The 23,356-nt window shown below is 40.8% G+C and overlaps 2 protein-coding genes across 4 annotated transcripts in view; both read right to left on the bottom strand.

Annotated features, from left to right (window-relative positions):
- The window catches only part of LOC110379559 (lachesin), a 190,100-nt gene that overhangs the window by 58,640 nt on the left and 108,104 nt on the right, over window positions 1-23,356 (bottom strand). Inside the window, exon 1 of one of the 3 annotated variants that reach the window (XM_064038746.1) lies at window positions 14,585-15,014. The exons of 1 other annotated variant lie outside the window; for it this stretch is intronic. Coding sequence is in view for 1 of the 2 variants with exons in the window: in XM_064038745.1 (XP_063894815.1) it covers window positions 14,811-14,844 (34 nt within the window). In the remaining variant the exon portion in view is untranslated. Of the gene's footprint in view, window positions 1-14,584; window positions 15,015-23,356 lie in introns of those variants that run through there. One more of the 3 variants, XM_064038745.1, reaches the window with a different exon arrangement.
- LOC126054527 (uncharacterized) lies at window positions 1,268-4,395 on the bottom strand. Its single transcript, XM_049840501.2, has 2 exons — window positions 4,162-4,395; window positions 1,268-2,327 (listed from the first exon to the last, which is right to left on the bottom strand). Exon 2 carries the CDS (start codon window positions 2,265-2,267, stop codon window positions 1,323-1,325), a length of 945 nt encoding a protein of 314 aa, XP_049696458.2. The 5' UTR covers window positions 2,268-2,327; window positions 4,162-4,395; the 3' UTR covers window positions 1,268-1,322.

The raw sequence follows: 23,356 nt of genomic DNA, 5'->3' as shown, positions 1-23,356 counted from the left end.
GCGTCAGCAGTCTGTGTTCAGGTGTCGTATCGCTTACTGACTACATACATCAGTGTCGCTCACTCTTTACTTTTTATTACAGAACATTATATTCATTTAGATTTAGTTAGAAAGTGTTTATTGTGAGAAGTTCGTGAGATTGTGGAATTAATGGCGGCTTCGTTATATTTTCGCCATTTACGTTTTTGTTTAGCGACTTTCTTCTTTTGTGGAGTAATTTAATCACGAGTTTTATCTTGACGTTCTTTATTTTTAAAGTGCTCTTTAAATATGCCATTTAATTTAGGTTGTTGTGTCGGAGTGGAATGGTGAAACAATGTTATTAAAGCTGTGACGTTGGTAACCGTATGGTCGATATTGTTCGCCTCAAGTACGTGTATTGAGTCGGCAGAGCGGATTACGACGTAATGAAAACAAAAACTCGACAAATATGCCTGAATCGGATTTCAATTGAAAGTACTCAAAGTAAAAATACTGGCACACACACACACACACACACGTGTCTCGCTCAGTGATGGCTGTATAATGAAGCTGAGCAGGCTGGAGAGCGACACAATGGCACTCGCGCTCATCTCGCGCGCGACTCGCTCCATCTTCAGGAACATCCCACTAATATGATATTTCACGCTGATTTGCGCTTTTACTTATGTGCTTAAGCGACTAAGTGTGTATTTAATAAATTGCTTATTACATTGTGTTGTTTGTTTAGTCGTAATAAGCTGTTATGACTATAATAATATCTAGTAAGGAAGACCACCACAGTGCAATGAAGAGTATTAAAAATAATGAAACGACACGATCCCCTTTGTTCTCAACTCATGACACATGTATAATTAAGAATCAAACGAACTCACCTTGTGAAGTTTGATGTCTAATTATACGAGTGTCTTGACCGAAGATGATTACAGTTTACATGCAGCAGTACGCGAGTTGATGCTGTCCTAATCACACTTTTATAGCTTATTTAAATATGCTTTTAGACCTGACAAAAATATAAAAGTATTTTTATGACTAATTTTTTCCCACCACTATGCACTCCGCCATGACACTACCGACCTGTAACGTCATTATTTAGAGCAGAATTTTTTCGATAGTTCTTGGGTAACATATAAGGAGGTAATCATCTTCGGTCAAGACACTCGTATAATTAGACATCAAACTTCACAAGGTGAGTTCGTTTGATTCTTAATTATACTTCGTATCTCTCCCGAAGATGATTACAGTTTACATGCAGATGTTTAGAGCATCGAAAAAATTAAACATTGAAGCGATCAATCAGCCTTATATTTCAAAAGTTTACAAATCAAATTCTTATATTACAATCATTCAAAAATTGCATTTACAAATTCAGATTCTGTTGAAGTTGATACATCTTTATTATAATATTTTAGAAATACATGAGAGGATTCAGACCAGCCTGCGGCTTTACGGATAACTTCTAAATTAACACCCTTTCGGTGAGCAGCGGACGTGGACGCATGTCGCGTGCTATGAGCACCATACAATTTTGTGTCTATGCCACTCTGTTCTAAGATAAGCTTAACCCAGTGCGATAACGTTTGCGAACACACTCTTTTATGTGGTTTTTGATAACTAATAAAAATGTATTCTTCTTGAAGACGTAGAAATGAAGTTTTATCTATATAATGCTTAAGAGTTACAGCTGGACAAACTTTAGGATTCTCCTTTATGTATGGTAACACAATCAGTGGTTGGTGGATACCAGGCCTAGAGGTTTTAATCAAATCATCAATTTTTATGATTATTTTCTCTGAGTCAAATGTAATGTTTTTAATTTTAATTAAACTAAGTGTTTGCATTCTTTGAGCAGACGCTAAGGCAAGCAGAGTTATAGTTTTAAGTGATAGATTTTTTAATGTTAGTGAATCGTTAGGAAAATAATTTGATAAGTAATCTAATACCAATTTTGGGTCCCAGGTGGCATTATATTTTGATAGAGGTGGTTTTAACCGGTAAACACCCTTGAAAAACCTTTTAGTATTATCATTACATGTCACGTCCTGACCTAATAGTATAGACAACGCTGAACGATGGCTGTTCAGTGTGCTGTAGCTAGCACCTAAATTAAATTTTTCAGTCAGATATTGAAGTAATATTGTACTATTGGAATCACAGAAATCTAGTTTATTATCTTTGCAATAAAGCCACCATGACCTTAGTGAACTATTATATTGATTAAGAGTATTTGATGAGAAGGAGGCCATCATTATATCGATAGAGACACTTGGAATTCCTCGCCTCACCATGGACTGCCTGATAATCTCCCTGCCATCAGGGTAAGACTGTTGCTCAGGGGGTGTTCCTCCCTGAAAGGGGAAAATAATAGATTTTTATTAGGTTCGAAATATAATACTTTTGATGTTAGCAAGTTTGACCATACTGGGTACCACGGCTGTGTAGGCCAGAACGGCACTACTACAATCCCCTCAGCTTTATCAGTTTTAATTTTCTGTAAGACCTTGGAAATAAGGCTAAAAGGTGGAAAGGCATAGAATCTTATATTACTCCAATTAAATGTGAAAGCGTCAATGACCTCGGAATTTGGGTCTAGCTTCCATGAGGCGTATCTCGAGCATTTACGGTTTTGCATACTTGCAAATAGGTCAAATTCAGGAGTACCTAACGAAGAAGTTATTTGATGAAATGCATATTCGGCTAGCTCCCATTCAGTGTCCATGTTACATGTCTGACGTGATTCGAAATCAGCTACTATATTCTTACTAGACTGGATATATGATGCAAAAATATATATATTGCGTTTTTCACACCATTGCCATATGTCACGTGCAATACCGTTCAAATGAGTGAATTGAATTCCGCCCATTTTATTAATATAGGCGATGGCTGTTGTATTATCTACTCTGAGTAAGATATTACAATTTTAAGATGTGACGCAAAGATTTTAAGGCCGTAGAATGCTGCTAATAGTTCTAGAGTGTTAATATGTTGTGATAACTGGGAGTAGTTCCAATGGCCATTCGCAGTTTTGTTATTGCAAGCTACCCCCCAACCCGTGTTTGATGCGTCGCTAAATATTTCTAAAATGTAATCGTTAGTTTGAAAGGAACAGAACGAGGAGTCAATGTGATCCCTCCACCAAATTAAGTCATTTTTAATGTTATCTGGCAATATCATGTATTTATTGTAATTATTAGAGTAATCAAGTGCTAGAAATTTTTCTCTTTCAAATAGTTTTGTGTACAGCCAACCGTATTTAACAGCCGGACACGCTGACGTCAGTAATCCTAAAAATTTTGCAAATACCCTAATTGTGCATTTTTTTGATCGTAACAGGTTATTAGTTAATAATTTTATGCGATCTTTCTTTTGTTTAGGTAACGTTAAGCACATATTAACAGTATCAAATATAAAGCCTAAAAATGTACACTTATGTTTTGGATACAATTGACTTTTGTCATCGTTTATTAAGAAACCGAGTTTAGCCAATAGACCTTTTGTTGTTTCTATATTATTAAGACAACTGTGATAAGAGTTACCGATACACAAAAAATCGTCTATATAATTAACTGACAGATGTCGCAATGAGCGCAAATAGTGTAATACAGGTTTTATTAACTTTGTGAATACATAGGGTGCAGTACAAAGTCCGAACGGTAATACATTAAACTCAAATAGCTCATTATGAAATAGGACTGAATCCCAACTAAATCGGAGGTAGATTCTGTCGCTTTTTGCAATGGACACTAAAAAGTATGCGTCTTTTAAGTCTAATGTTGCCATATAACAGTCTTGGTCAAGTAATTTAAGGGCTGTGCGATAGTCTTCCATTTTAAAATGGTTGGTAATTATGAATTTATTCAGTTCCTTTAAATTCAAGATAAAGCGATGTTTTCCGTTAGCCTTAGGAATGGTAAAAATAGGTGAAACAAATTGTTTTTCACATGGGGTGCAGCGAGAAATAAAACCTGCTTCTAACATTTCAGAAATACACTCATCAATAACCTTCGTTTCTATTAGCGTGTAGGGTTTTGGTTTTGGAATATTTGTCTGATATGGATCACAACGGAATGGAATCCTGTACCCCTTAATCCAAGACAGGATAGTTTTGTCGTTTGTGATGCGAAGCCATTCGTGATAAAAGTACCGGAGTCTACCGGCTGTGGGTATATTATTAATTACCTGTGATGGAGTTGTTAACTTCGTCGAGATTGTGGGTAATTGTTCCGCGGCCGTGTCTTCCTCGTCGTCGGTACACGACGCTGGTCTCGTGGCGCCGACGGCGGTGGTGGCTGGCGCCGATTTTGGCTGGGGTACACTCGCGGTTCGGCGGCTGGTGCACGCAGTGCCCCCCAAGCGTTTAAAGATCCAGGGTAACGAGATGTGGATGTGCTGGGTTGCCCGCGCTGTGGCTGATTAGACTTGGCTGTGTTTGAGCTGAATCTAAGCTCTGAGGCAGACATTGATATGGCCTTGGATGATTTTAGATATTCAGACAAGTTAGCACCGAACAAATAATCATCTATTTTTGTATTTTTTATTATTTCTCGTTTTTGCTTAAGGAATTCACGATAGCAAATCTTCTAGAAAGAGATTCCCTATGATGTGTATCGCATAGCAGGCGCCCAGCATCGCTCAGTATTTTTATGATTTCTTGAGGGACGTTGTCTTTTTGTGACAAGACTAAATTAAGTGCTTTGCCAATTGCTGAAATACAGCTGGACATTTGATTTTGTTTTTGTTCGCTGTACGAATCTCTTTTGATATTATTATCCGAGAGTGCTGATTTTATTTCCGGATTCAATAAAGGTGCTTTCATATTGGTGCAATTTTCAGCAGGCAGGTATTGTTTTAGAATATCGAGTTTCTCCTCCTTAGAAAGTCCATTAGTTAAGATGTGCTTCCACCTCGTAGCGATATCTTTATGTAAATGATCTCCAAAAGATTTATTTTGTGTAGGATCTGAGCCTAATAGTTGCAAAATATCTGGGTCCAGGTCCTCGCTTTCGTCTACTACTCCGTCGGTTTCTGTTTGCATCTCAACACTTGGGATCTCATCTGCAATTATGCAAAAATATATTTTACGTATGAGATTTTGTCATACCCAATACATATCCACACACGATAAACGTCGGGATAGCAATGTTAGCGTAAGACGCGCTGGATAACTATGTAGTTATCTGGCATCCACACACGATATACGTCGGGATAGCTCAACAGCAATGGGTACCCACACATGATATACATGAGGGCCCATATAGTCAGTTGTGATTAATAGGTACACAGTAGTTTCTACATTCTCACATCTTATAAATGGCGGTAGATGAAAATAACTTTTTACTTAACTCACAATTTTTTCAAACAATGTTCTAAATAACAGGGGAAATACGTTTAAGTACTCACCTCGAGGTTCGAGATCGCTAACAATATCCAGATGTGAAGACTGCGCAGGCGATAACGGCGGTTCATCATCGGACGTTGATGACGAAATTCTTCTTCGACTTTTAACTAGTTTTTTCACTTTTTTGTATAACTTTTCGACCGTATCATTATTATCCTTATCAGATCGCTTCCTTTTTCCCATTGTAAAATGTTTTTGTGAAGAGGAACGAATTTAGATGTGACTCGGACAACACAAAATCACGTAATGACGTTACAGGTCGGTAGTGTCATGGCGGAGTGCATAGTGGTGGGAAAAAATTAGTCATAAAAATACTTTTATATTTTTGTCAGGTCTAAAAGCATATTTAAATAAGCTATAAAAGTGTGATTAGGACAGCATCAACTCGCGTACTGCTGCATGTAAACTGTAATCATCTTCGGGAGAGATACGAAGTATAATTGTGGGTGTAACGTAATGTGGAGAGTTTTCGCGAGTTTTACCGTAAACGCGCCGGCGACTCTCAAACACAATGCTCACACGAGAGAACTTGTAACAGATGTTTATTGGCTGAGCCCCCCCCCCCCGCGCTCGCACTCCCCCTCCCCCCGCGAGGCCCGCAGAGGCTACCCATCCTCTAATATTAATGAGTACTGTAATGAACGCCTCAACAATCAAGATTAGGCTTTTCGCCCTCACAGAACTTTGTAAAATGTTTGACTTAAATGTAAATTGTTAGGTTATTTCAAAGAGACGGATTAAACATCACCGATCAAGACATTTTGATTAACTTGTGGACGATATTGTGAAACTTTCACGGTTTGATGCAGACATAGAGTACACCAGATTTGAACGGCAGTCATTAATGGCGATCAATACAAGAGCTTACGGAATGCATAGATACTCAAGCAGGAAGTAATAATATAGTAATGAAATATAATATATCGAATACATAAGGAGTGTTGCGCGCGGGCGGCGTATCGCCGGCGGCTCGCAGCTCTCCGCCGTGTCCTCGCAGTGTCGCGACTCCTTCTTAACGCTTAGTTAACATTGTTTAACCGAGTCCTCGGAGCGAGCTCCTTCTTATTCATGTTTTATTTCGCCCAATTTAATATTTATGTGGATTCAGATTTTATACAGTGACTGAAATAAAATACTGCGCAAGTTGATTCAAACGAACAGAAATAAGAATCTGCAAATGTAATCAAGAAGAACAAAATTGAATTTTGTGTCGCCTCTTAATAACCGTAACAAGAGCAAATTGTCCTCGTGTTAAGGATGAATAATTTTAAAACAAACGCGACAAGATAACAATGAGAGTCGACAGTTAAACACGGCCACCTCCGCGCGAGGGTCGCGAGAGCCAATCGAGTGCACCCTAATTATTTGCAGAAGCCACCTGCCGCGCTTCTTAATTTTGACAGCTGAGAGCTTGACACTCTTTGTCAAACTCGTGAAGGAGGCACTCATCTCCCTCCCCCCCCCCCGCCTCACCCCTCGCGCGGGGCAAAGTGGCGAGACGTGACTCGCCGCGCGCGATAACATTATTGGAAGTCAGGGTGTTGTATACAGTGTGACCGTGGCAGACCAAGGTTCATCACTGAACACTACATGTCCTGCATTGATAGTTTACTCGCTCTCACGAGTTTCAAATATGGGTTTTATTATCGATCATGAGACATCAAGAAGCAGGCAGATTACATTTAAGACTTTCCAGTTTCAGATTAAAAGTACTGGGATACTAAGAAGATAAGGTGTTTGATGTGCCAACCCAAACCAAAGTACAAAAAATACCCTTTTGCAAAAGAAACTGCTCCATATTATGGAAATACTGAAACTGCAAGTAATTAAAATAAAGTCATATTAAAATGCAAGGTTGAACTGAACGGCGCTGTTAGCGAGTGCTGTTTTACAACATAATGGCTCCTTTAGCGGCGCGGCGTCTCAATGTTGCGCCAGCTAATTGTCGAGGGTTTTTCTGTTTGCGCTGTAACAGCTCGACGCGACTAGACCAGCAGTCCTCCACACCGCAGCCACGCGCTCACCTGCCGCCGACAACACATTACACGGTTCCTCTTACATCAATATCAAATAAACGTAGCTATTGGAGACGGTAAACGCTCCTAGAATAATAAAAAGGTATTCCAGGATCGCAAATGGGAATAGTCGGGTCGTCTAGATAGATGGATCTTTTACTTTGCCTATAAACGGATTCACCCTGCCGGGAAACTGCCGAGAAGTGAATAAAAATAATAGGACGGAGACCGGAGCTCATAATGAAGTTATAAATGGATTTGAAATGCTTTCCAAGACCTATTTTAGAATATCGATTCGATGAGCAACTTCAAGCCGTCGTTATACAGAATACAGAAATACGCAAATTGAATTCAAAATAAACATAGCGGAATAGATTATAGAGCGGAATGGTCCAAATGTTCCAAATGGAGGGGTTTTGGCAGTATTTATAGTTGTGAAGCGCAGCATACATAAAGTTTGGTGAGTTTTGGCAACAGTTGTGCAGCAGTGGCGCCCGAGTTGCCGACATCTTGCGCGCCGGAGACACGCTGCCCCGCGCACAGCGCGCCACTGTCGCACTTCTGTTACAACTTTACACTATGTAAAGTGTCACTTCAACTGTTAATCACTGCCATACTTCGCTACGTATTCGTTGGCCACTGAAGCGTTACCACGTGCGTTTAAATATCATAATAGCACGGAGTAGCGCCACTAACCAAAATCCTATTAATCTGATACAATGGGCGTGTAATACATGGAAGGGTACTTAGTCGCCGTGTTGTAATGCGGGATGAGCCGCCGTTACACGCGGCTTAGTGTCACGTGAGGCGCGCGCGCACACACACTCATTAATCACAGCCATCACTCGCGCTCACCTCACGCTGTACGCAGCACGCACACATGCAACGCTCTCTCATGTACCGATACTAATAGCTCGCTCCACAGAAACGAGCCATGAAACAGATTCACATTACAAAGTAGCTGACATGTGTAACTCTTTCTCCTACAAATGAACACAAGAACAGTGAGCACTGTGAACTACAAACAAATGAGTACACAAAGTGCATCGCCAGTAATAGCGCTGCACTGGACGAGGTATTTCCGTCACTGCACTGATCTGTTAGTGAAGCTATTAAACACATTGTCAGTTATTTCAGAGATAGTCAATAGTTTAAAGGTGCTGCAAAATTGAATGCACTTAATTGTTAAAATGGTTAACAGTGTATTCCCAGATGGGAAAGCAAATATCAATTGATTATTGTAATTTTATATGCTTGTGAATTAAATTGTTAATTCGATATTCAGTTCTGTTACATAACATGCATAACAACTGTGGTATTGCGACGATCATGGAGCGATAGTCAATATTCATTGGAATTATTTTGGAAAGTTTTGATAATGCTTTTATTGGTGTCGAAATACAGAAGCGAGAGTTTCAGAAATTCGGATTAACATAAGATAAAATACAATATTAAATGGGCATACATGTCACAGTGGGTATCGGTGGGTGAGCGACTCGCGGGAGGTGATTACACGTGGCGCGTGTGACTCGCGGGATATCGCGCCTCTTTGTTACCAAATACTGCCTTCCATTATAATGGATATTGTACGTGTTGAGACCGATTTAGAAATACATTAAAATTAAATTCAACGAATATTATTAACATTTAAACATGGTCAAAATGCATTACCTACCTGGTGACTACGGCAAATGTAATTCATCCCTATAGAAAGTAGTGGTAAATAGAAAGTGTCAGTCAGAGGCTGGTGGAACGTGGCTCGTTAGTTAGATGGCAGATAGCCGGACGGGGGGCACTGCTCGCCGGACGCCGGGCTCGGGCGCCGGACGCTGCCCGTCCGGCACAAAACGCGCTTTAATTGTAGCCCGTTATTAATAGTGGGCCGATTACATCGCGCCCATTGTGGAACAAACAATCAACTATTTACGGCCGCTTAATTACCGAATCAATTATATTGAATGGCGAGCACGCCAAATGTGAACTAATCTAATGGACTCGCACTCCAATATTCTAATATTAATTTATTCAAACAGAATATTTAAAATGGCCACGATTGGACATAGAAAGTATTAAATAAATGTCACTCTTAATAGAATGGTTTACAATACGAGCAGATTAATAGTTGAGCTTAAGAATAATAAAAAGTCGCGTTAATAATTCTATTCGATTTCTCTATCGGGTGTGTCGTATCTAATCACATTAAATCCTATCACATATGTATACGTTATGGTATTCTATGGCGAATTCTAAAATACATAACCTAATCCATTCAGTGGTTTAGCCACAGCAGAGTATCTTTACTTTATTTAGGTATTTTCGTATTTACAATAAAAATTAAAACTATTACTATATTTACAAAATTAAAATTATTACCTACTAGATGTTTTTCCGCGGTTTCACCCGCGTCCCGTGGTAGCTACTGCCCGCACCGGGATAAAATATAGCCTATGTTACTCGCAAATAATATAGCTTTCTAATGGTGATAGAATCGGTCCAGTAGTTTTTGAGTTTATCCATTACAACCAAACAAACAAACAACAAAACAAAGTTTTCCTCTTCATAATATTAGTATAGATAATAAAACCTCCCGAGTGAGAATCACGCTAACGAGTGGTGAAAACGCTTGAAAATCGTGCAGTAGCTTTAGAGTTTACCGCGAACATACTGACAGACGCAGCGAGGGACTTTGTTTTATAATACCTATGTAAGTATAGATTGATGAATGTGATAGATAACAAGATCTCTAACGCCCCAAGCTCATCACGAATGAGTGTACAAACGAAACTAAAATTGGACACCGGATTGCAGTATCACGTATCCATCGCTACATGAGAACGATTAATGTCCAATAAAGTGGCAGTTTGCCGGCGATGGACGATCCATCACCGCGCCGCATCGCTCGCTCACGCCGCGCGGTAACAGCATTACACACAAACGTATTTTCATAAACCAAATGACCTGTGAAAACAGTTCGCTAAGTGCCTCGTTACACCGCCTGACAAACACACGCACACACACACACACACACGAGCACAGTAGCACAGTTACTGCAACTATTGTCACCACACAGACTATTGAACCTCACTGATTACATGATTAATCAATGTATGAAGTTTCACTCCGTTTCACTACAGACAAACAGACTTGGCTACATTTTTCAAGCGAATATTTATTAGTTGACATTAGTAAAATATCGATGCCGTTATTATGACTTTGGATAACAATATAACTGTTTGAAGTGAACCTCGAGAGGGCGACGTTAGTTTAACACAAGTGAGCTGAGATAAAACACGAACGTATTGTTGCGCCGCTATTGTAACTTAAGTATATGGAAATCTTTGCTGTTACTTTATTAGCTCAAAAATCAGTTCCATATTACCTACTGGGTATTTAACACGATTGCGGAAAAATAAACTTCACCTTTATAATAATTCAGCAGACACCAACATTTTAAGTTTCTGTCTTATTCAAAAACTTTACCTAGAGCTTTTAGCTGAAAGACAAATAACTCATAAAAGACAGAGTAAATGTGCTAATAAATACACATATCTCGTGAGTAACAATTATACCATTAGCACAAATATGTTTAGCGTAATAATGTTAATGAGTTGTAAGAACGCTGGTCGGGACGAGGGGATGCTAATGTCATTCGTAATATTGAATAATTCAAGCGTCGCCCACTCGCAGGACACTCACACTATTATTTTAATTGATTAAATGCCTTATCAAATAACTCACTGTGAAAGGGTTCCATGGCGTCCCATGTTTACACTATTTAAAGATATACAAGCTTTTTTTAATGAAGCTTACATGTTTTTCTATTATTTCGAATGTTTATTTACATAAACTAGTTTCAAGAATGTTTTAAAGATAAGCAGATTTTTCAGAGAAATGTCATTTTACGCTCCACTTCACATCATAAGAACAGGAAATTTCGGTAGGATAAATGATAAAACGGAATAATTTTCCGCCAAAACTGGCGATCCAATCATAAATGACGACCACCAACGCAAATGTCAAAGTATCATAATTGAGCCGCCGCTGGTGTAACATTACATTATTACACTGCAATACTGCTACCAAGGAAAATTCAATAAAAATATTTGGCAGGATATCGCTTTGTTATTTATCAGTGTATGTATGTGTGTGTGTGTGTCCGACACACTGCGATACTTATCTCGGTATAATGGACCGCGCTTGTGCGCTTACGAGATTTATTTGAACACGATTTAGCAACCTCAAAGGAAACTCCAGATACAGCACTACACAAAGGCGTTACAACCGAATGTACTCTCTGAAAGCGAGTCACTAGTCTTGGACTATGATAAAAGCGCGATACTAGGGACTCATCATTCCATGAAAGATAAACCAAAACCATTGTTTACACGAGCAAACTCATGGTCACACTGAAGACATTTCACCCGCCTTGCCAAACTATCAGGAACGTATAAAATAATAAGAGCCTTGACGAAAACTTGACTGATATCAAGTTTGACGAAGTACGGCGTACTACAGCGAGTTTATGCTAGAAGCAAGACGAGATAGGAGCAAAACAACAAACATAAGTTTATCCGGGTTTGGGGCGCGGCGTTAAATCTCGTCATAAAATAGTGAAGGTTTATATAGCGCAGCGGGATTGGCTTATCTGTTCCCGCGGGAGCGATCTGCGATCGAGACGACACGGCGCTAAGTGTGCGCCGCGCTTATGCCCGACCTGATTATTCACGACCAGAGCTGTGACGTCACACCTACCACTGCCACACGCGCGCATTAACAGCGGAATGAGTTCGGCTCAAGGAACCACCTCCCTTAGTTAGGGAGCGCGGCTTTGTCTACAATTTACCTCCAAATAAGTATATGAAGATGAAGCGCGACATTAACCTGCCTTAACGTCACTCATGTACGTTAGAGCGAGTTCAGTGGATGAGACTCGTAAAATCATGCACTTGGTTGAGGTTTTGTTTTACGCTATCCCATTCTGCTTGAATAACACAATATACGTGAAAGTTTGTGCGAGATCTCACTTCTAGCATCCCTGGGATGCGATAGAGTACGAAGTTGTGCAATTATCTAATGTAACGAGGATTTAGCATTGTATTGCGGTCTACGCTATCATTACTTAAGCTGCGATCTTTTTCTTATTTAGCTTACATTAAATTTGAGGTAATCAACAACAGTAAAGTAACAAGTTTATAATCAGTCACATTGACACAAGTTACCAAAATGTCGATACTATAATGGTACATGATGAATCTGTGGTTTCAGAATTACCCACTAATAAAGCGGCAGTCAAACGAAGTTAAAAGTGAAATGTAGTAATAACAGTAGGTATATTGTAATATGAACACGCATGGTGGTCCAGTGACGCGGATGCAGTGTGTTCATAAAACCATTTCTGACATTTACGCGAGTGTTACCGCCAAATGTGAGCGGTCACTACTTATGTAATAAACCTCGTGAAACATTACCGCATATTTGTTCAACTGCAGTTATAGCCACTCCATCCAAACTATAAGTTAAGAAGAAACTTGTCTTCTGAGCTGAGTCACATCGCTAACTAACTGTGTAAGTAACTCAACGAATATGTTACCTAATGAAATTACTCTTACTAACTCTTATAAAGTCGAGCATGCTTGTGTTACGCTTAAGTGATCATTATTAATTCAATACATTATGTATTAGTGTGTGTATCTACGTTTATGTTGATGAAGTCTTTTTGTAAATCCAGAACAAATTAAACGGTGTTAAGTCAACTTAATGCTTCAATAACTAAATACCTAGTCATAATATTCTTTGTGTATTGTAATGTGAGATGTGAAATTTCGCGTAAAGCTGTGTGCGAAACGCTTTGCTTCTCGTAACGAAGCCAACAACAATCTGTTCATTACGCCATTCAGTGAATATCATCAGCGCTGCATTAACTGCTCGCTCTAATCATTACAACAATAACCGCGGTTATATCACTACTCATTGTATCGTGTGTTACATATTATACCTATCCGCTGATTAGTTTGTTAAACATATTATTATTTCCAAAGGTCAAAGTTGTTATTGTCTATGCTACTTATTTACTGCTTTTTGTTGATTTCTTATTTTGTCGTTTGTCATGTTATGAATTGTTGACTTTAAGTTATTGTGTTAATGAGTATAAGGGTTACATTGATAACTGTTAGTGAAAGGAATAGCGTATTAGTGGGTGCGCTGGGTTACACGCGTGTGTCCGGGAGCTGGCCGGCAGTTCTCCGGTGTCGGGGCCGGACTGCGCATTACGCCGGTTATTCGAAGCCAATTGGAGTCGGCATATTAGTTTATCGCGTCCCCTGCGAAGGGCTAATCCCATTCAACCCTCGGTAAAGCGATTCAGTGGTGTTGCCTCAAACGGCGGCTGAATGGCGTCGCCGTGCAATAACGTTACAACTATTTCTGGAGTCGCTCTCGACCTATTCAAACTGAACTATTCAGTCGTCGGATTAAAAAGGAATCCCCTTTGCTCAGTTTGTGCGCCTTCGCTTGCTTATTATATTTTTTTCAGTTTTGCATCTTCAAAGCTCCGTCGGCAGAGGTCGGGTCGGGCTTTGCGCTAAGTTTTTAATAAATGATTTTTTCTCGGAGACATTCCATTCAAAGTTTATTTTAATATCGCGGCGGCTTTGTCCGTCAGCGCTGATTCGCTCGTGACGTCATGACTGAAGGAAGCGGATGCGGTGAGCGCTCGGAGCGTCGGATCGGTTGCTCCGAGACGTCTGCGAAGTTATATGAGTAATTACGACGTTAATCAAATAGAGTGGCTTCTCCCGCAGATTGAATGTTTTATTCAGAGGCCGACGTTATCTGTGCCGAGCGCTCGCCGGCTAATGCTCGCTTTAAACCGCTCATAAAGTTTTACGCGGTTGTACCGTGACTCGGCGCGGTGCGGCGCGGTGCGGCGCGGCGCCACTCGACACAGATGCGGCACTTAATGAATGCAGCGGCCCCGAGAGCTGCCGCCTCATGCAAATCTCCCGCCGTCAACACTTCACAACGTCTCCGCGGTTTTGATTTAATTCAGTCATCTGCTCTCAGAAAGCATCGTGAATAAAGTGACGAACATTAAAAGTTAACGACAGAACTACACTTTGAATACAGTTTAACTAGCAAGTTTTCCGTCACTGGGCCGAGTGAAAGTTATCTGTCCGCGACTTGAGCGTACCTATGAGAGCGGGCGTGCTGCGTCCGGCGGCGCGATCCGCTCGGAGATACCTCGCGCCGCTCAGATCACAGATAGTGCGGCGCTTTGTGCGCCAATCCTCGCCACCACTCGAACCATTCACTGGGCGATCGAGCGCCGGATAAATCAAAAGTTTGTCAACTCGAACAAGTCACGGCGGGCGCGCGGCGACTGTGCATTTAAGTCGCGAAACAACACTCAAACTTACTGGAGAGACAGAAATCCGTGGCGACTAGTGGCATGCGTGTCAGCGCGTGCGGGGTCGCGCTCGCATCGCGCCACAGTCGCTCCACGCGTCCACACAGAGCACTCACTGCGGTCACAGCACGCGCGAGCTAGCGGGGGAGGCGGCGCGGGCGGGGGGGCATCGCGCGACACACGTGCGGCGGACGCGGCCGGCCCGGGACACTGCCGCGGCCCAGCGCGCGCACGCCCCGCGCCCCCGCACCCCGCACCCCTCGCCTCGCCCCGCACCCCGCTGCGCGCGCACGCAACGATCGCTCGGCTCGGCTCGGAGCGGCTCGGCGCGGCTCGGGCGCGGGACGGCGCCTACATCTGCACTGTTGTGACATTGAAATTCAATTTTCGATTGAGCGGCCTTCGACGTGGCGGCGCGAGCCTCGAATGAGTTCCGGAATCGTGTTCCGGTTTCGTATTTGAATAACGAGAATCGGAATTTTTGTCGGGGGCACGAAAAATACTCGATTCGACGAGGGTTTCCTTTGTTGAGCTCCGATAATTATTTTCAAAATTTATTGATATGCCACCGATTCGCCGATAACGATTATTGATAAATGTTGATACATAATTGAATCCAGAACAGTCTATTCCCCACGCATTCCAAAATGAATTATTCAGTTTACTGTTTTAACTGCGCTTTGCAAACACAGTTTTTGTAAAACAAACTTTCGAAGAGCCTTCGTAATTATAAAGTAATAATGGGCAGTTGTAAAAATTCTACACAAAATACTTTTTATTTATCTTTAAAGTTTGTTACGAAAGAGATAACCCGGAGCGCTTCGCACTACATGTGCGAAAAAAGTTGCAGTTCGTCGTAGCAGCGTAGCGGTGATGTAGCGGCGTAGCAGCGGCGTAGCAACGCTGTGGAGGCGTAGCGGTGTGTGGACACCACTAATCCGTAGCGCGTAGCTCTGCGGTACTTTACAAATGGCTACGCTTCGGAATTTAATTTCGCGCGTTTCTTTTACGCTATTGGATATTGTAAGGATTTGCGGCTTCCATATATCCGCTGACGACGCGCCCGGACGTAATTTTTTCGTGCAGTTTGTTTGAAATTCGTGTTCGTGTAGGTCTTAGGGCGGCGGCGGGGTGAGGTGGGGGTAATCGAGTGCTTTTCAATTCAACTCTATTGTTACGTAATTGCGGGTACAATGAAAACCATAATATATTTCAGTTCTCTGTCATTTTTACGCTTCGAGTGGAGATCTCGATAAATACAAATGCAGTGAAACAATGGACCACTTCAGTGTATGAGTTGTGTCAGATAATGGTTACATTCGGTGGTCGTCTGATCAAACAATATCAGTGTGGCGGCCGCTCACGGATACATTTCATTAAATAGCTAATTACTCAGTTTGTGAGAGCAGCCAACAAATGTAAATCGATAAGTAATTAAATGGGAATCTTCGTCCACAACAACTATGCAAAAATATTCATGAAATACGAATAGTTGCGGCGTCAGCTCAGTTCACTCCGCAAGCAAGGAAGTTGTGCATCGAGGCAGGCAGTGCCCTGCGGGTGCCGTGCGGGTGTCATGCGGGCGCCCCGTGCGGCGTCGTGCGGGCGCCGTGCGTGCGCCGTGCGGGCTACGTTAACTCAATTCAATTGTAGATTAACTTTTATTATTTGTACTGTTTTCCGAAAAGATGTCACCTTCTTAAGTTTATAAGTACTGCGCAGTTTAAAAAAAGTTTGTTTCATTTCGCTACGATCGAATTGCACTCTATTGTTCTTTTATGCAATGATAAAATATTTGATAGCAGCAAGATAAAAAAATAGAGACGATTTGAAACAAGTGACTGGATCGCAGTAGGTGCTTGGACGAAAATATTAGAACAATGAATGCCGTGCATCTACTAAGTCATAAATTAAACGCCCTTCTCACTGTGCGTCTACGTTCATTCGCATAATTTATTTATTTGTTTGATTTACACGACTCCAAAAGTCAAGTACATAAATCAGAGTGGGTACATTTATTACAAAGAAAACTTTAAAATAACTAGGTGACAATTAAAAACTATTTAAACCAAAGTAGTTATGTAAGTACCTACATTCCTTGTAAAGAAAACTTTAAATCTCTGTAATCAAAATAGAGCATATTTTATGTTTGGTTTCCTTGTTGACAAGCACAGTTTTTGTGCACAGTGACGTCACGAGTGAGCTGAGTGAGCTGCAGCAGACGGGCGCTATATTTAGGTGCAGCTATTGCATTCCGCGGTGAGTGCATCACCTCGCGAGGCGTCGCGGCGCCTCGTTTACAAGATTGATAATATCGGAACTGCACCTATTTGGGACACTTCCAGCTTCTCACGCTCTAATTAAAAATAGTTCTTCCGAAACTCTGATGAGGTCATATATTTTGAGGGCTATTGGGTGCTATGTCGATATTTCAATTAATCAATTTGGGTAATCAAAAATCGTATAAAACTACATTATTGATGGCTGCTAAGCAGATTTCGTTATTATTTAAAGAGAGCGATCTAATATTGACACAGTAATGGCGCGACGTCAGTTACGCCAACAATAACACTAACTTATTTAAACTTTTGCAAATTCTATTAAAAACTTAGCTCCAGTCCGAAGCGAATTCCTTTCGGCTTAAATAAATTGCGAAAGGGAATAAAATAAACATGGGCCCGTCCGTCCGTCACGTAGGCTTAGTGTGCGGCGCTGCGCCGGAGATTAGCGAATCAAAGCGTTGCCGTAAACAGCATCAGATGATTTCTTATTGAGTGAAGCAAACGCCTCCTTACTGCGATCCCCACCGCGCACGCCGCGCCGCACCCCCGCGGACACCCTGCGCCCCCGGGACGGACTCGCGGAATACTTTAAAAAACAATCCGACTACAATTGGAACTTTGAACAAGTTCGAGCTCCGAGGAAATCAAGACTTGGCAACTTTTTGTTTTATTGGTCAATTTGTTGCGGAAATATTAAACGTTGTTCTATTGGTCGTTGATTACGGCGTGTCTCGGACGGTTTTATTGCCGCCGTCTGATTACAATAAGACTCGCTTTGTTCGACGCCGACGCCGCCGCCGCCGCAGACATACAAACTTTCTGATGTATTTTAACCTGAATTGGAATTGCACTCCGGCGAAATTGTCACTAGAACATACACTCGCCGTAAAGTTTGTACAATCCGCTTTAGGAACTGCATGCAGGTAATTGGAAAGCAATTGCAATACCGTACAGCTGCATAATTAACAAACTCTCGATTCTTCAATGGATTTTATAACAAGGGTTTTATATCAATAATTAGCAGTCGGTACCGCTTGATGTATTCACTCCGCTTCACATTGTCGCATAGCAAATGTGCGGTGCACCGAGACGAGCTGAAAATCTTAATTGGCAGACTTAATTTAATATTATCCAGGCAATTGTTCAGCACGTCACCGGCACACAAAGCCTGCAGCACTCCATTTGAGCAAATAGACCGCCCATATGAATGAGTAAACGCTGAAGCAATTACTCAAAGACCGGCGCAACTTAAATTAACTGGAGCCGGGAGCCGGTCGAACTGGATCGCCTCAATGGAAGTGGGTGAGAGCGGAGCCGCGGGCGCGGACTAGTGCACAATGGTGACAGCCGCAAGTGACGTCACGCGACCACCTCCCCTCGTCGCGCCGACTGACGATGCCATAGCCCACGGCTGTTGTGTTAAGCACTTCAACTCCCAATGAGTGGAACTTAACAAGTTAACTTTTTGAAATTCAGTTAGGATATATTTACAAAAGCAAAAGCCTGGCCACGAAGTGCACTTCTGAATAAAATCGATACGCAGCCAAATGAGTTCAAAAGCGGATCGTCCGGTCACTGATCTCTACAGATGTAATAATAAAAAAGACAGATTAAACTCCAATTTCCATATTCCGACGAGATAACTGCAGCGCATGAATATTCATGGGGTTTATTGGAATAAGTCACTAAAATAACTCCAGGTAGCACCACTCACACACAAGCGATACCTATTTTTTGCCTTACAAGAAGAAATCTATAAGGTTCTACTAATTGTAGTATTAATTTGTAGACCAGTTTGTCTATAATCTGTGTGTAGTATTAGAGCAAGGCCTGCCGGGCGCCTGCGCTAGTGAGACTCCACAGTGAACGCACGGACACTCGTGTGCCTCCTGCTGAAACCTGTAGTGTTGTATTTACGCGCTTCCTTTCTCACAATACTGATTAGTGGAAAATGGTCGCCAATCTTAGGCAACTACTCATGACTAGACAAAAGAAATGTAGCAAAGTTGAAGGATTTTTAAATTAGTAATTGTGTACTTATAAACATTCACATTTTGATAACGATTTATAAATTAAATATGAGATCAAAGGGTTTCTTCCAATTATTTTTTTATAAAAAAACGTTTGAGTCGGAATTGTACATGAAGGGTTCCGTACCAATTACTATAAAACAGGCAAAAATATGTGTGATCATAAAGTTAAATATAATTTTTATTTGACAATTATTTTAAGAGTACTGACTTAGTGCCCGACAAACTTAGGTTTATAAAACAGGAGGAGAATATAAATATATTTCATGTACCCTTGGGCTTTGAAATCAGTTCATGGTCAAAGAGTAAACTCCACTTGGCAGCAATAGAGGCCTGCGAGCGGAGGGGGGAGCGGGGGGGGCGCACTTCGTTTGACTCTCGATGTAATTAATAACAGATTATTAGAAAAGCCTTTAGTTTAATAATAATAGAAAACTTCGCTAAACAATAACTGCGAAGCCTTTGTGTAGGTGTGTATTGTGCGCGGGGTAATGACGAATCATTTGGATTACTTCACGCTTTCACCCAAGCTGAGGGGATCGTCTCAACTTGTTTGTACAACTCATTAATCCTTCAAGGAATTTAATTAATTCGAGAATCTAGTGATTCGTGGAACCAGGTGTTTGTACTGGCTGGAGCTGGGCTGCTGAGAAGCCCACGTTCGGGGAACAGCTGGTAATTCAGTTAGCAGTACAACTTTCCACTATTCGTAACTCTTTACTTGGAAAGCATGGAAAAGCAATCCTAATTAAGATAAAGGTTTAAGATTTAAATATCTTAATACGATAACATAAATACGATTTAAAATACCAGTTTCTATATAGAACAGTTGTGAGATGTAGAGATGTACACATAATGTGTAAATGTCTACAATCCATATAACATTGTGCCCTAAGAGCTGCTGCAAAGTAAACGAACCCTTCCCCGGCGCTTCACTTCTACAAGTATTAAATATAACAGGTCATCAATGAAGGTTCTACTTTGTAACGCGAGACACTCCGTGAAGTTCGCATTCGCGGAGAAATAGATTCCTTTGAATTGATTGCGCTGAGTCGCGCTGATATATCGTCAAACGTTCGCGCGCCGACGCCGAGACGGATGACAAGTGTACTACTGCACAGATCGCGACGCTGATTCTATACGAGAAGCGTTTCATTTCAAAATATAATACTATGAAAGAAAATTTTATCACAGCAGCAGTTCACCACAGCAGGATACAAAACAACCGACAGTGCCAACATGTCACAAATCAAATCCGTATATAATCTTTATTAGGACACAATAATCCTTTAATCATTAGTAATCGGATTAAAATTAATAATTATTTAAGCGGTTGAGTTGCATTAAACAGTGCAACTGCAACAAATAGTTATCTAATAACACGTCGGCGAGACGGTTTTTGATCACGTAATTGGTCGGATTTCTGTGCGAAGGCACCTCTGGTCGCGTGCTCGGCTTGTGGTCGCCGCTCGGTGCTCGGGCTCGGATTAAATTCAATTTTAACGTAGTGCAGCCTTCCTCGGTCGCTGGTCGCCGAGCGGCCTGGTCGCTCGACTGGAAGCACTGTTCGATTTGGGAATGTAACTCCCGACAATTATTTGGGGGACAAAAGTGTTGGCTTTTTTATTGGATAACATTTTATCTTTGCCATTATTTTTGTACTGTGCACCCGTAAAATGAAATAAAAATTTAACCATTAATATTTTACCGATGCTATGATGCCATGATCAAGTTGTTCTTTCCATGACCGCTATTGAAAAGGTTAGACCATCTATAGCAAAATAAAATTAAAATAAAATCGGTTTCAATGATAACAAAAAGGTTTTTTTTAAAAAAACCTTTTTGAAAAAACAGTTCTTTGTAAAAGATTTTGTAATATTATTCGTATAATGCTATATTATGTATGAATCACGATACCATTCATGGCTCTAAGTGAATGACTCCTGCGAGTCAAGGATTTACAAAAAATAAAATAGATCACAGTATGAGGTTTAAGTATGCATCGTTTTTACAGAACACTAAATTGTGTCTAACCCCAGACGACAGCGAAACCTTTTGACAGTGCGTTGAAAAGAAGTGATAAATAAAGTGAGACAAATAGTCGCGGTCGCATGGTCGCGCTGCCCGCACTGTCGCATGGTCGCATGGTCGTCGGACTCGGCTGATTTATGTGCACAAATAACACAACTGCTTCTATTCTATTCTCGTTTTCTACCACACTGATTTAGAAGAAAAACGCCATGCTTGTTCAGACACATGTACCTATCAATCTCATATGCATGTAAATCCAAAAATAAAAATATAATCATCGCATCAATTGGAGGCAAATGAATCAAAAATCTTCATCTCACCAAACCAGACAACAGCTTACACAAGAAACTGATCCATTGTTCTGGAGTGAAGAGACGCTGTACGTTGAGTAGTGAAGTTCTTTACATTTTACGGCATTTATTGGTGTTGGGTCAGTCTCCGGGAACTGCTGCCCAGCTCTGACACACAAGCGGTAACCTCCATCACAGCAGAGATGACCTGGTGACACTGTGCAGACGCTGAGCACGCCTCGCGTCACCTCGCACGGATCACTGCGCCGACGCTTAACGCGCTTAACTCGCGACAAATGTAATAGCGAAACTTTTCGCCAAATAAATAAACAACATTACATGAAACGCTTCAAACAAATCTAATTTGTTCAAGAAAAATATTTCACCCTCGCTGTATTGAATGCAATTTTTTGTGTTATTTGTAAGTGATGGTACAACAACTTGTTATTTTTCGCGTCGGTCGTTCACAACAAGCGAGCCGAGATGACATTGGAACAGTTTGGAGCACAAAAGAATGTTCATATTTATATATTCAATAAAATATTCAATGAATCAAACCTTACACATTTTTAGTTTATTATCTGCCTTTATAAATGGAATAAAAGAATTGCTTTGAACCATCAACGCTTTGAAACTTACAAAGCAGATTATATAATTGCGTGAAAAATGTAATTACACTTCAACTGATTAAATTCCTAGTAGAGCTCAGTGGTTTACTGAAAATATCTTAAACATAGTTTGCTTATGAAATAAGATTACGACAGTGAAGCTGCAGTGGCTGATGCCAAAATATTACAGATTACGGGAAAACATTACGACATCAACTCCTGGGTAAAACTTTCACATAACAATTTGTGTAGTGATCGAAAAATCTTCACAACTTTGTTTTCCAACGTACTGATTATGCTGAACAAGATTACTCCAAAATTCATAATAAGATGATCTTGTCGCATTTTTATGGCACTTGATGTTATGATTAGCATATAATAACGATTTGGATAATGAATTCATTATTCTGTCCATACATGAGTTATATCGACGGCTCCCCGGGGAGTCAGCACAGTTGTACGTTGATTCACGTTGAGGGGAGCTCGCACGAGACGTGTCCTAGCATACTATCATATTAGTTTGTTGTTCTACAGCTTTTACAATTTTAATTTAACCGTACTGATTTAGACTTCAAAGACTCAAAGTCAAAGTCACGATCTAAGGATTATTTATTTTAGATCAGTAAAAATATATCTTTAGTTAGGTTATTGTATGAAATAAGTATTAAGTGCTTCAATGTCCATAACACACCGTCACCGGTATTCTTGACCTTCTTATTGTCTTTCATTTACTATTTCTGAACCAACAAAAATACGAAATCTAGTCTGCAAACAGATTAACAGTTTTTCTAAATTCCCTTAGATTAAATAGGGCATTCCCTTTGTGAAAAGAATAGTTGCTTTGTTAAATAAATGCAGATGACGAGTACCTCACGTAGAGATTGAACAGCTCAGTGCTCGTAACGTCAGATTACTGCAAATAAATGAAAAGCAATCGCAGATAACGAGCCTCCCCCGCGCCTCCCCCGCGGGACGCGGCTGATTGCCTGTGAACAACATTCACTAACAATTATTCTAATGTGCTCCTTACCTACATATCTTTATATTCACTAGGCATAGTAGTCTCATGAGAAAATGCACCATGTAAGCACCACAATGCAAGTACAAGATTATGTTTTACTGAAAACTGTATCATTTCAGAAAACTGTAAAAACAGTAAAACAAAAAACTTGCAGTGTTATTTGTCACGAGGAATCAATATTGCATCGAGTTCTTAAACAGATGACGACATTAATGCAACGCGAGGCTCCACCAACACCACGCTGCGATCACAACAGACCTTAATGATAGGCCGCTAACGACCAATTTCCCGTGC

Source organism: Helicoverpa armigera, chromosome 17 (genome assembly GCF_030705265.1).
Source record: "Helicoverpa armigera isolate CAAS_96S chromosome 17, ASM3070526v1, whole genome shotgun sequence".
Classification (NCBI taxonomy): domain Eukaryota; kingdom Metazoa; phylum Arthropoda; class Insecta; order Lepidoptera; family Noctuidae; genus Helicoverpa; species Helicoverpa armigera.
Note: the sequence above shows the minus strand (reverse complement) of the source record. Positions and strands in the feature narration are given on the sequence as shown.